This window comes from Balaenoptera ricei, chromosome 20 (genome assembly GCF_028023285.1).
Source record: "Balaenoptera ricei isolate mBalRic1 chromosome 20, mBalRic1.hap2, whole genome shotgun sequence".
Lineage (NCBI taxonomy): Eukaryota > Metazoa > Chordata > Mammalia > Artiodactyla > Balaenopteridae > Balaenoptera > Balaenoptera ricei.
This window is the reverse complement of record NC_082658.1, coordinates 47,535,961-47,549,881: the sequence shown is the minus strand read 5'-3', so window position 1 is coordinate 47,549,881 and position 13,921 is coordinate 47,535,961. Positions and strand designations below refer to the sequence as shown.

At 35.9% G+C, this 13,921-nt stretch overlaps 1 protein-coding gene across 3 annotated transcripts in view; it reads right to left on the bottom strand.

The window, feature by feature from the left end:
* Positions 1-13,921, bottom strand: part of NLK (nemo like kinase) — a 147,772-nt gene that overhangs the window by 55,583 nt on the left and 78,268 nt on the right. For all 3 annotated transcript variants that reach the window (XR_009499572.1, XM_059907458.1, XM_059907457.1), the window contains exon 2: positions 4,717-4,846. Coding sequence is in view for 2 of the 3 variants with exons in the window: in XM_059907458.1 (XP_059763441.1) it covers positions 4,717-4,846 (130 nt within the window). In the remaining variant the exon portion in view is untranslated. The remainder of the gene's footprint in view (positions 1-4,716; positions 4,847-13,921) is intronic.

Here is a 13,921-nt window from a genome sequence, read left to right as displayed (position 1 = left end):
AATGACTTTGAGCACTTTGTCATATGCTTATTAGCCATTTGGTTATCCTTTTATGTGAAATTCTGGATTAAGTCTTTTCCTGATGGGCAAAAATTCTTGATTTGTAGACGCTCTTTATAAGATATATGATGTTTAGATACAGAATTTACAGTCTGAAAAATGTCAAGTAAAATATTTATTTCTAATGGTCTTCCTCAAATGCTAAATATTTATTTTAAAACTTGTTCTATCACATAATATATTCTGGAAACAAGTTTTTTGTTGGATAATGCCTGAGGTCTGTCTTTTCATTCTCTTAAACTTCTGATGAGCATTAATTTTTAATGTTAATGGTGTCCTGTTTAACACTTTTTTAAAAAAAAGGTCAATGCTTTACTTGTCTACTTAAGAAATCTTTGCTTATTTCAAAGTCATGAAGACATTTTCCTATGTTTTATTCCAGAAGTTTTGTTATTTTACTTTTCATATTTAAGTCTATGATCCATTTTGAATTAATTTATGTATATGTCATGAAGTAGATTTTTTTCATATGGATATCTAATTGATTCCTGTTTATTTATTTGTTTTTAAAAGTCTTTATTGAATTTGTTACAATATTGCTTCTGTTTCATGTTTTGGTTTTTTGGGCACAAGGCATGTGGGATCTTAGCTCCCCAACCAGGGATCGAACCCGCACCCCCTGCATCGGAAGGCGAAGTCTTAACCACTGGACTGCCAGGAAAATCCCTGATTCCTGTTTATTGAAATGGCTATCCATTTCCCTCTGGATTGCAGTGGCACCTGTCTTGTAAATCAGGTGGACATGTATGTGTATGTCAGTTTATAGACTCTCTATTCTGTTCCATTAATCTATTTTTCTGTCCTTGTGCTGCCTTGATTATTATAGCTTCATATGTTTCAAGTGTGAATCTCCTACTTTGTTCAACTTCTTCAAGATTGTCTTGAGTATTTTAGGTCTTTTCCATTTCCATTAACTTTAGAATGTTTGTCAATTTCCACACACACATACGCATAAAACCCTGCTGGGATTCTCCTTGGGATTACATTGAATACATAGTTCAACTGGGGAAGAATATGGGTATTAACCACAGTGAGTATTCCAATTCATGAACGCAAGAGCCTGTATTATTTTTTAAATGCATCAAGAATCTGCTCAGTACCACAAATTTTAGGCACAGAGCACACAAAACCAAATCCACCGATAAGTAACATATTCTAAGTATCCTTTGCCTTTTCATACTCCTTAGCAGCAGAATCATTAGCATTAATAATGTCTGCAGCCAAACAGCTTGTCTGCATTCAGAGAAGGGAGGGTCCTATTGGTATGATTCTTTATCCTACTTATGAACCTAGAGAGGCCTTATTTGAGTTCAGTCAGACTATACAAAGGAAAACAAATGATCCCCCTTTGCCTTCACTACCTCCTCTTTTGCCTCCTCTACTCCAGAACTAAAAGGTTGGGAAAAAGTAACTCCAAGAGAGATCACTGAGGTTATCATTCCGGACTCCGAGATTTCATATTTTTTTTCCCTGTCACTTTCACTCACTCACTTACTCTTCAATAGACTGACTACCTACCGTGTGCTTAGTGCTATTGCCTAAGGACAAGAAAAATCCAAGAACTCTATTACAGGGGCTCTTAGCAGGAATCAATGGGTCCTAAGGAGGCACTGGATGGGCATTAAAGGACTAGTAAAAGTCTAAAATGACATAAAAATTATGTGTATATGTATTTTTCCAAAAGAGGGTTCATGGCATTCATCAGATCATCAAAGAATGAAAAAACCCTCAGTCATCCTTTTTCCATGCTGATAAAATGACAACTGTGTGTGTGTGTGTGTGTGTGTGTGTGTGTGTCTGTGTGTGTGTGTACACACACGCACAAGTGCACAGATGGGCAAAGTAGAGAATATTTTGTCAGATTTTATAATAGCTCAGATTCTGACTAGACACTGCTGAGAGGCCTAAACAACATCAATCTTTAGAAAGTTAAACCCATTTCTGTTTCTCTAAGTTGCTACATCAAGGCGAACCTATCCCTTTAAGATGAACAACCTTTAAGGAAAAAAATGTGCGTGTGTGCGTGCATGTGTGTGTGTGTGTGTGTGTGTGTGTATGTGTATCTCAATCAGTCAGATCACCTGAAATCAATGAATATGATACAATGACTTTGAAGGTTCTGTTCAAAAGAAAATCTAAAGGTTTCCAGGGTTTTGCAGCAATTCTCTGACACATAAAAAGCCACATCCAAATTAAAATCCAACCTTCCTACAACAGCCAGGTTAATCTTTCTAAATGCCATTTTCATCATGACATTCCTTTCTTTTCCTTCTATTCAATCAAATGTTAATCTCAAAAGGCTCATCTTAAGGTTTCTCCCTGTTTAAAGCATCTTTGAGATTCGAAGTCCATGACAATTACTCTCTTTTTCTTAATAGTACAATACTTGTCTGTCATCTTTCACCTGAGAAGCTTTAAAAAAATACAGCTACCTGGGTCTCAACCCCAGAGATTACAATGTAGTAGGTCTGGGATGAAACCCATGAATCTGCATTTTTAAGGCTCACTTGGTGATTCAAATATATTTTTAGGTTTGGTTGCCCAGCTTTTCACTATGCGCAGAACACACAGTGTCCTGTATTAACGTTTAACCATGCTGGCAGTCCTCCCACAGCACTGTTATCACAGTATTTATCACATTACTAAACTCCTTGAGGGTAGAAACCCCTAGAAGCTGATGTAGTTTAGGGATATAGGATGTGCACAATAAATGTTAACTGAATTAATGAATATGGGCCCTGAAGCAAGACAGATTTAGACTTCAATCTTGTGCCACCTTGACCTTGGGCAAATTACTTAACTCTAAGCTTTGGTTTCCTCCTCTGTAAAGTAGGGATAATAAGCCCTATCTGACAAGACTTTTAAGTATTAAATTAATATATGTAAAGGACCTACACATTTTCTGACCCTTGGTAACAAATGCTTAAACACCTGGTCCACTTCCTTCAAAAAAGGACCATGTTTTGAACTTTTTTTTGCATTCTCCACATGACCTAGCACTGCACTCTGCACACAGGACACAATTAATAAACATCTGTTGTCTTAACTACATCAAATACCAGTTGCCTCTTAGATTGGCATTCCACACATACCAGGTATGCTGGCCCTGAGATGCTTTTGTAGATCTCAGTGCACAGCATAAATTCATTATGTATAAAATAGTGGTGCCATGATGTCCCATCTCCAACTATCTGCCTCACTTTTGAACATTCCCACAGAAATCACAAGCACTCTTTTACGATACAGCTCAGGAGCTCTGAACAGTAGTTGCTGTGTTTTAATATGTGTGATTTTCAAGAATGCAGTTTGTTTCTTTTCTTACACTACTCACTCTGACACTATCTTTGTAACTTAATTAGTTACTCTATAGGAATGAGTCATGAACAAAGACAGCAACATATACAGATAGCAGCCTATTACACACCATCCCTCCTTTATAAAAGAAGCCAAGATAGGTTTGAATAAACCATTGAAACCCTTAGTAAGTGAATTTCTGATGCCACCTTCAAAATATTTCTTCATTGTGGATCCCTTTACTTGAGTCTCTGACAATGTACATAAGGTCTGTACTCTTTGATGCTGGGGTGGCACTCACTCAGGCAAATTCAAGAAATAAATAACAAAGCAAGCACTAGACATCATTCTAAAATCACTTCCAAAATTTCAGGAAACAGTCATAAAATAGCAACTGGAATGATGTTTTCAAAGTTACTGAAACAAACAAACACATTGCTAGGCAGTTCCAACTGAATGAAAGACAAGCAGTTACTTTCTAAAAAAGTTTAAGGAAAATGGATTTCAAGAGGGGTAATCAATAAAGTGAAATGTGTCACACCAAGGAGCTTCAAGTGAACATACTGTAAGTTTGATATTCTTAGTTTTACCAAATAGTTCAAACTTTTACAAATTTATCTCTTAAAGTGTGACCTACACTTCGGCCAAAGTTCTTCAGGTTCCTGTGCAAACAAGCAGTCAGACTCACAAGAAATTATCGTTTTCCTGATTTTTATTTCAGCAATTAAAATAGCACAGGTTGAGTACCAAATGCAGAATGTGAGGCAGTTTTTCTTTTCATATGAAACTGAAAACTAAGAGTTCAATGTTAACATCCCCCAGGTAAATTTTACACATACCAAACTTTTAATTCAGGATTAGCTGAGAAGAAGCTCTCTCAAACCACTGTGATTCTATTTCCCCACGAATCCTGACATCTCTAAACACAGCCATAAATAAGATAAACTATGTTATCTTTAAAAGCTGTATTGTTTTTAAGAGGAGAAACTTTTTTCTCACATCTTTAACTTAATCTCTGGTTTAAAATATTAAAAGATATAAATAAAGCATTTAAAATCAGGGGCCAATCACTTCTGTTTAAATCACTCAGACTACATATTATACTCTATTTTTATGTTGTACATTAGTATTGTTCCCAAGCTAAATATTAACATTTGCTTTAAATCAATTAATATTTATCTGTCAATCAATAAATCCTAGAATTCACTTAAACTTGCTCATTCACAAAAAAGGTCTAATTTGTCTCAGGTTTCCAAATCCCTTAATATGGTACATGTACCCCTTTTAACTCTCTTTTGCTCTTTACTAATATAATCAAACATACTTAGGAAATAGTTTATCCCAAACACTGATTTCACTTACATTATCATGTTTAAAAAAACACAACATCTTCAATTCCCGGAAGACCCTTTTGCAAGAGACCAGATTCTGGAAGACGTTGGGCATCTTTTTGAGTGCTACTCTCTTTCCATCTCTTGGATCTGTTACTGACCTAAAGACACAATATTTAGGGGGAGAGGAAAAAAAGACAGAGAAATCAATCCCAAACTTTGTTCTTCAGTGTTTCAGAGCATGACAAATACGTTTATGTTAAAACACTCAATATTAAATCCACTTAATAATGCTTCAGGTATCAGTGAGAAAGATAAAAAAAAGTATAATCAAAGAGAATGTTTAGCCCACCCAACTCATTTGCCATGCTTTTTTCTTTTTTTAAAATCTCTGTCTAAATTTCTATAAACACTTAATCTTCCTGAGAGGTCACTTAGCAATACATCTGAGGTAGGAGGGCTACTAGTGGTAAACCCATTTTAAAGACAGGAGAAAAAGTATTGAACATTAACACGACTGAAGTCAAATTAGTTTTATGCTTTATTTTCAGAACCAAATTCAAGATGGAAGAGGTGTTCATACAGATGTGGTCACTTTTAGTTGAATGTAGAGAATACAATTTGAGTATTTTGGTTTCTTATATAAATAAAACATCTTTTAGTAATACGGGTTTCAGTACATTTCAGGACACAACAGTGTCCCCTCATGAGTCTGAGTGGCAGCTTAGGGGCTGTAGCTTCTAGGTTATGGTAACTTCTTCCCTTTTGTTTCTCAGTTCTTGGTATGATAGCTGCCTCTTGTGGTTACTCTCTCTTTAACAGCTCAGTGTCCGCCTTTTCTCTCTTTTAGCCTTCTAACACCTATATTGCCAACTCCTTGTATTATATTTCCCTGTGTTTGAAATACTAATGTGTTTCCATTTTTCTGATTGGACCCAATCGATACATATTAAATCAAAGCGTTTTGGTAAACATGGCCAATTGGCCATCTGGCTAATCGAGTTTCCATGAATTAACCTAAAGCTTTTTTCCTTCCACCCATCATTGATGACTGGTTGTCTTTGTACAATTTATTCCTGTCAGATTTATTTTGCTAGATTCCCATCATGCTCGGCTACCATTATCTTTCATTTTCTGTTTCAGCCATTCAGTGCTTTGGCTATTCCTCCCAGATTTGTATCATTTTGAAATCTGGTCTGTATGTCATCAATGCCTTTATCCAAGTTGTTAATTAAAGTTTAGAACAGGACTGAGGACAGAGCTCTGCAACAGATACAACACTAGAAGCCATCTATGAGGCCGGCATCCAATCATTAATCTGGGGTATGGTTAGTCAATTATTTATTTATTTAATTAACTACAATCACTCAGTTTATTTCTTCATCTTGTCCACAAGGAAATAAGACACTCATCAAATTGCCTTCCTGAAAATAAAGTGTTCCTATTTTTTACCCAAAAATCACACCAAACTTCTTTATGAATATCATCACTTCTCTATAAATTTATCTTAGTGATTGCTACTTCCTAAGTTCTTGTAAAACTCTTAAACAGTGCATTCTAGTATTTTTAAAACAGCATGAGGACTTCACTTTCTCCCACTGATTGAAAATTTGCTAAAACAATTAAGTATTATCACTTTCAAGTCTTCAGTAGCTTGAAATGTAATTCAACTAGGCTAAGAGACCTAACATTTTTGACTGTTGTTTAAAAAACACCAACCAAAATCCACAACACTGTTTAGAATCCACATAATCTAGGAAAGTAAAATAGGAAGGAAACCAAATATAACATTATATTGACTATTAAAAATTTTTTCCTGTTTAAATACACCACTTCTGTAGCTAGATACTAGAAGATAAAAAAAGTCAATGAAACAGCAAGGAAGGGAAATTCTGGATCACACATTGCACAGTAGTCATTGCCTCTCGAGTCTTCTTTAATCTAGAACAGTTAATTAGCATTTCTTTATCTTTTATGACATTGCCATTTTGGAAGAGTACAGGCCAGTTATTTTGTAGACTCTTCCTCAGTTTGGGTCTATCTGGCATTCTCTTGAGATTAGATTCAGGTTCTGTATTTTTCACAGGAATAACACAGATGACTTCTTAGCGCACCACGTTAGGAGGCCCATGAAGTCGATTTTTCCCATTACTGGTGATAACTTTGATCACTTGGATGAGGTGTCTGTCAGGTTTCTCCACTGCAAAGTTACTATCTTTTCCCTTTGTAACTATGTAAATATGCTATTCCTCATCAAACTCTGACCCACTACCTTTAGCATCCATGGATTTTTTTTGCCTGAATCAATGATTATTACTATGATGTTGCCAAATGGTACTTTAATAATTTTTAATATGTCTAACAGCTAGCCTGCACAATAAATATATTTTTTAAAATGAGTAAACTGATTTAACACAATACCCTTTCCAAAGACCTCATGCAGCAATACTATGCAACTTCTGACTTCTTACTGGTCTTGACCCTACTGTGGTGAGGAAAGCTGCCTTAAGATAAACCCACTCCTGGCTCAAGGTTAGTACTGTGCCTTGTAATGTTTTAAGGTAAAATTCACAAAGCAGCATTTTATTTTATTATTCATGCAAAAGCCAGTCCTGCCTGTGGCTGGTAACAATATAATCTCATGAATGTGAATGGCAGTGCAGTAATTTCACGCCATGTTGAGTTTGTTCTCTCTTAACTTGAAGTAGCAGACGCTTTAGTTCAGCACAAACAGTATCACAGAACACAGATAAGTGTGGAAGCCTGTTACACAGGAATTCTTTTATTTTCTTTGTTACTGAAAGGCTTGCTGTGCTTTCTCTGCTGCTGCAATACCCTGGTTATTTCAACTGCACTTGTTAATGAAGCTCCAGCTGTAGAGATAACGAACAACATTTAGGGCAACTTTCCTCATTTCAGAAAAAAGGAGCCATCCTTCGACCTACAATTCACTTATGACCAGTTACTTTCTCTAAAATACTGTTCGCTCTAAATGAAAACAGTGCATCTGTCATTTCATCTGATTACCTTCATAATCATTCAAGTTATATTAATAGGCACTTACTTCCTCAGTTTTAAATTAACGTTTGATTCTGTAAACACTACATTAAAATAATGTTTTAGAAAAAGAAAAACAAAAACAAAAAAATAAAGTTTTAAGGGTTGTGAGAAAGAATCTTTTCTTACATCTGCTCCGGGTACATCAATCCTTCTCTGCACTTAGAATTTAACTTCAACTGCTTTTTAAACAGCCAAAAGAATCCACGAGCCATTCTTCAGAGAGATACAGAGTCAGTCAAAAGAGTACAATACCAGAACAGGAAGCTTTTTAGATCGGGCTGTGGTCGTTTTGTTGTAGAGTTTTCTTAATCCCAGGAAACTGTGACCACTGCCACAAATCTGCTTATATTACTGACAAGCAGAAGGGGTGAAATGAAACCAGAGTAAAACTTATCACTGGGGATACTTTCCCAGGCACTAGAATGTTACATTATAATATCTTTTAATTAGTATAACTAATCAGCAGAAGTCCCCAAGAAATTAAATGCTCCTCATTCATCTTATGTGAAGAATCTTTCCCCCATGTATTTTAGCAGTTTTAAAGTTCATGGTGCTGATACAGGTTTTTAACTATCCAAAGCAAAAAAAAAAAAAAGAGAGAATGCTTCAACTTGGATTAAGAAAATCAGGTTCTTCTAATTCTAGTCACATTAACTTGTAATCAGCAATTCTCTATTTTTTGTTATACATACTACAATTACTATGTCAACTGTACCAATACAGTACACATCTCAGTAATAGAACTTCCTAGCTAGACTCTAAATATTTAATTATTGCCTTCACATTCAAGATTCACTTCCTTAAAAGTTATTTTTACTTGTATTTAGATTAAGTTTCCTTGAGAAAACAATAGCAAACTATGAGACAAAATTTTTGACAACAAATAAGTCTAGAAAATGTTTATTTGTCCTTAGTACATATTATATGTTCATGGACACTACAGGTTATGGAATTTATTTGTATGACTCTCTGGTTTTTATAATCAGAACTTCAACAAGCTCTATCTAGCTTGTGTGCACTCTGACATAATTTAGAGTTGCAAACTATTTAGAAGAACAAACCTTCTAGGCTTCCCTGCCCCCACCCAAAAACACATAGAAAAGGATTCTCATCTTTCACATTTATATAATTTGTTCCATCAGTTGGGGTTTTCTGATGTTTGGTTTTTCCTTTTAAATGTTTATCCAAATTTGGTATTTGCTGAGTTAGCTCTATATATGAGAAAGCAACCCTTTTCCTTTAACTTAAGATACTTATAAATGATCCCCGAATTTGTTAATCTGATTATTACAAGGAAAAAAAGGTCTTACACAGTAGCCAAACCAAAGCAGTGAGATAGTTCTTTCTTTCTCTCCTATCCTAACACTACTGATCAGGAGAAGCAAAACATCTACATTTAATTGGGAGACCCAGGAAGGGAAGGAGGAAGAATAAGGAACAGGCAAGCCATCCAATATCAAGCTGTCACATTTATTTTCAAATACTTGTTATTGTAAGATCTAACTTTTAAGACTGCCTCAACTCCCCAAACCAATAACCACTGAATAAGTTAAAATATAGGTGAAAAATTATTTAATGCTAATTATTGTTGTCTTGGGAATATTTTATGGTTCTTTAGAGCATTAATTAATTAGTTCCATCCTTACTGTAGATGCTGGGAAGACAGAGAGACTCTTCCTCCTCAGTCACTGTCAAATATCTCTGTGAGAGTCCAACCGGCCTGCACAAAAGTTGCCACATTGCCTTTTCAAGGGGGATTTTCTCATGTTAGAGGGTGAACATGACATAGCCTAGTCTGCCAAGTCTAGGAAGTTTTCATGGCACACTACCCACAGTCTTCTAGAAAGAGACCTGTGAACACTGTATGGGGAGGAAAACCAGCTGCAATGAAGGAAAGGTTTCTGTACAAAACCACAAAGGAAAATAATTCACAACTGCAACTCCTTCTTGCATTTTAACAACTTTGGGCAAGAGGAGGTTACAAAGGGTAACCAAAAGTAAAACTATGTCACACAAAAATATGCTTGCTTTTAATCCCATTGATGGATTCCTGAAAGATATGTATTCAGTAACAGGAACACTGAGGAATATAAAGATTTTTAAAAAAAATTTAAAGAATGGCAATTTTTGTTGTACATTAGTTTCATAAATGTGGAAGACATCAAATGAAAGAAAAGGACAGTTTTACTCACATGGTAGGTTTATAAGATTATGGCTTTACCAATGTCAAAAATTGTAATGAATTTAGAAACAGAAACTTCACATCATCAGAAAAATTTTAATTATTATTATTTTTAAAGATTTATTATTTATTTATTTATATTTTATTTTTGGCTGCATCAGGTCTTAGTTGTGGCACGCGGGATCTTTGTTGAGCCACGTGGGATCTTTCGTTGAGGGAGGTGGGCTTCTCTCTAGTTGTGGCATGTGGGTTTTTTTCTCTTCTCTAGTTGTGGCACGCAGGCTCCAGGGCATGTGGGCTCTATAGTTGTGGCGTGCGGGTTCCAGAGTGTGTGGGCTCTGTAGTTTGGGGCACGCAGGCTCTCTAGTTGAGGTGCGTGAGCTCAGTGTTTGTGGCACACAGGTCTAATTGCCCCGTGGCATGTGGGATCCTAGTTCCCCAACCAGGGATCTAATCCGCGTCCCCTGCATTATAAGGTGGATTCTTTACCACTGGACAACCAGGGAAGTCCCCAAAGTTTTTTTTTTTTTTTTTTATTTATTTATTTATTTATTTATTTATTTATTTTTTTGGCTGTGTTGGGTCTTCGTTTCTGTGCGAGGGCTTTCTCTAGTCGCGGCGAGCGGGGGCCACTCTTCATCGCGGTGCGCGGGCCTCTCACTATCGCGGCCTCTCTTGTTGCGGAGCACAGGCTCCAGATGCGCAGGCTCAGTAGTTGTGGCTCACAGGCCCAGTTGCTCTGCGGTATGTGGGATCTTCCCAGACCAGGGCTCGAACCCGTGTCCCCTGCATTGGCAGGCAGACTCTCAACCACTGCGCCACCAGGGAAGCCCCAAAGTTTTGTTTTTAATTGCCATAGAGAATGCTTTATCATTTGATATTTTAGTGGTTAAGCTAATATTTTAATAATTACTTAACATAAAATGTAAGTCTCAATATGCTATAAGTTAAAAGCAAATTGAATACACCAACAGTAAACCGCCGTTTTTGAAATAAAAGGGAAAATTTGAATATGGTTTAAAATTATGATTATAAATTAAATTTCCATATTTTCTAGAAATGTATATACTAAGTATACATAGGTGAAATGATATGAGATCTAAGATTTGTTTTAAAATACTTCAGTAACAAATATTGTTGAAACAAAGCAAATCTTGAAATTATTGAATTTGAATAGTAGGTTAATGGGGTCTAATTATTCAAAACTAAAGAAAATGTATATTTGCAAAATTGCAAAATAAAAAATTGAAATGAAAAAAAATTTAAATGTTATTCATAATAATGTTAAAAATATCCAATATTGGGATTAAAACTAAGAAAAGCTAAGCAAGACTTCTACACAAAAGGACTAAAAAACATCACTGAGAGAAATTAAAGACATAAATAAATGGAGAAACATACCATATTCATGAATTAGAAAACTACTCAATATTGTAAAAATTTCAATTCTCCCCAAATTGACTTATAGACTCAGTGAAATTCAAAACAACAAATGGTTTTCTTTTTGTGAAACTACACGAATTAGTCTTAAAGTTTTTATGGAAATGCAAATATGCCAAGGACAGCTAAGACACTCCTGAAGAAGAATAAGGTGGGAAAAGTTGCTCTACCAGATAAGAAAACCTATTATAAAGCCACAGTAATTTAGCTAGTGTAATAGACCAATGAAACAGAAAAATGGCTCAGAAACAGATTCTCCCATATATAGACACTAGGCTTACCATAAAGGTGGCTCTGCAGACAGGAAGGTTGTGCCTTAAGCTAGCGTTTCTCAATTTCAAGCCCATCCATCTAAACACTGCTCTATAATACTGGGGCTAAGACTCTGCAAACCATGTTTTGGTTTTTCCAGCTAGCTCCAGGTTAGACTCTGCTAATAGAGGGCTTTAGAGGAGACTGCAAGGCTGGAGGAGCAAAAAGGAACAAACGGCTCTTATCAAGATATGTACAGAATTCCTACAAATCAATTTTTAAAAAAGGCTTGAATAGGCATTTCACAAGAAAGGATGAATTCAAATGGCCAATAAACAAATGAAAAGGAGCTTAACCTCCTTAGTCATTTGGGAGATGAAAATTAAAACAAAATGAGAAAGTATGATATAACCACCAAAATGACTAATGTTTAAAAGTCTGACAATACCAAATGTTTGGTGAAGATGTGGTGCAATGTCAATTCTAACACACTGCTAGTAGAAGTGTAAATTGTACAATCACTTTGGGAAACAGGTTGGTTTTATATACTAAAATGAAAATAAATATACACTGGAACCCAGCAATTTGACTCTTAGGTATATACCCAAAAGGAATTTGTGTACCTATACACTAAGACACATACAAGTGTGTATGTCCGTGGCAGCCATATCTTTAATACCCTTAAAACTGGAAACAACTCAAATATCCATGAACAGCAAAATGGATAAACAAATTGTTGTATATTCACATAATGGAATACTCTATAGCATTAAAATGAACTACTGCTACATGCAACAACATAGATAAATCCCACAAACATAATTTTGAGCCAAAGAAAACAGTCACAAATGAATAGTAAGATTTCTATATAAAAAATATAAGCAAAGTTAAACTCTAATGTTTAGGGATGCACACTTAGTAGACAGAAACTATTAAGAAAGGAAGTGGTTACCATAGAAGTAAGGACAATGGTTATCTTGGGGGGGGTGCTTAATGATGGTGCAGAGAAGAGAGGACTTCTGGGTGCTACCAATGTCTTATTTCTCATATGGATGATGGCTAGAGGTGTATACTTTGTGATAAATCACTGAGCTGTATGTTTTATTTCGTACTGTTTCTCTCTGTGTGTTATTATATAACTAAAAAGGTAAAGGCTAACTTCCCAGTTAAATTTGAGCATAAAAAAGCATTTTAGATTGAAATCTATATAATGAGTAATTTTTAAAGAGGGTGATTCTTTCCTTTTTTCTTTTTTTTTTTGCATATAGATACACATCTACACCAGCCCAATGGATTCTATCATTCCTTTCCTTGTGCCACTGGTTCATTCTGTAGAGAGGAGTATACATAATATCTTCCTTATGTTTTGATAGAATTCCAAAAGAATTCGCTTGCTTAAAAAAAAAAACAAACGTTTTCTTCATCATTACACAAGAATATGCTATTAAGGAGCATTCCACAGGAGAGTGCTGTCAGCAGAATTATAGCAGAACTACAGTCCCACCCCTAATCTAATCACAATCTCCTAACTTCTATTGTGAAGCAAAATGCTGAAGCAGCTACAATATATAGATGTCCTTCAGGTTTTTAATTAGTTAGCCTTTTAAAAATAACCAAACCCCAAAATATTGCAAACACAAAACAGGAGGCAAGACTTCCAGCTGTGGCAAACTGAAGAAATCAGCAAATCCTCTCCCAACAAAACTACTACAAAACTGGACAAATGTGTCAGAAACAACCATTACAGGACTCCAGAAAACAACTAAAGTCAAATGACAAATTTAAAAGTGTTTATTTATGAAAAATGTGGAACTCTGGGTAAGAACAGTGGAAGTCAGTGGTGTTACTGCTTTGGGTTGCTCCTTATTCACCGCCCACCCCAAGCACAGTCCATGCAGTACCTGGGAAGTGCTGGCCACGGAAACCAGCGGCTTCACTGCCTGAGTCTGCTGAAGTGATTTGAAATGGAAGGCAAAAAACCCATACCCAGTGGCATTGAGAGTAAAACCATTAAACCCAACTAGAAAAAAAGAGATAAAGCCTACAGCTCTGCTAGCCTGAGGCTGCTGTCCCAGTTGGGAAGAGGTGCAGACTAACAGAAATCCAGAAATTTAATAAGGAGATTCTGGAAATGAGAGCCACAGGGGGCCTGGTAAACTCTCTATGCATTCTTGGCTAACTGGAGGCTGCGTATATGCTCAGAGTTGACTGGAGAGGTCCTAAGCTCTCCACCTATCAAGGGCTGACTAGGAGGCTTCCTACATATGAAGGGAAGAAATGAGAAGCTTAGCAGAAAGTAAAA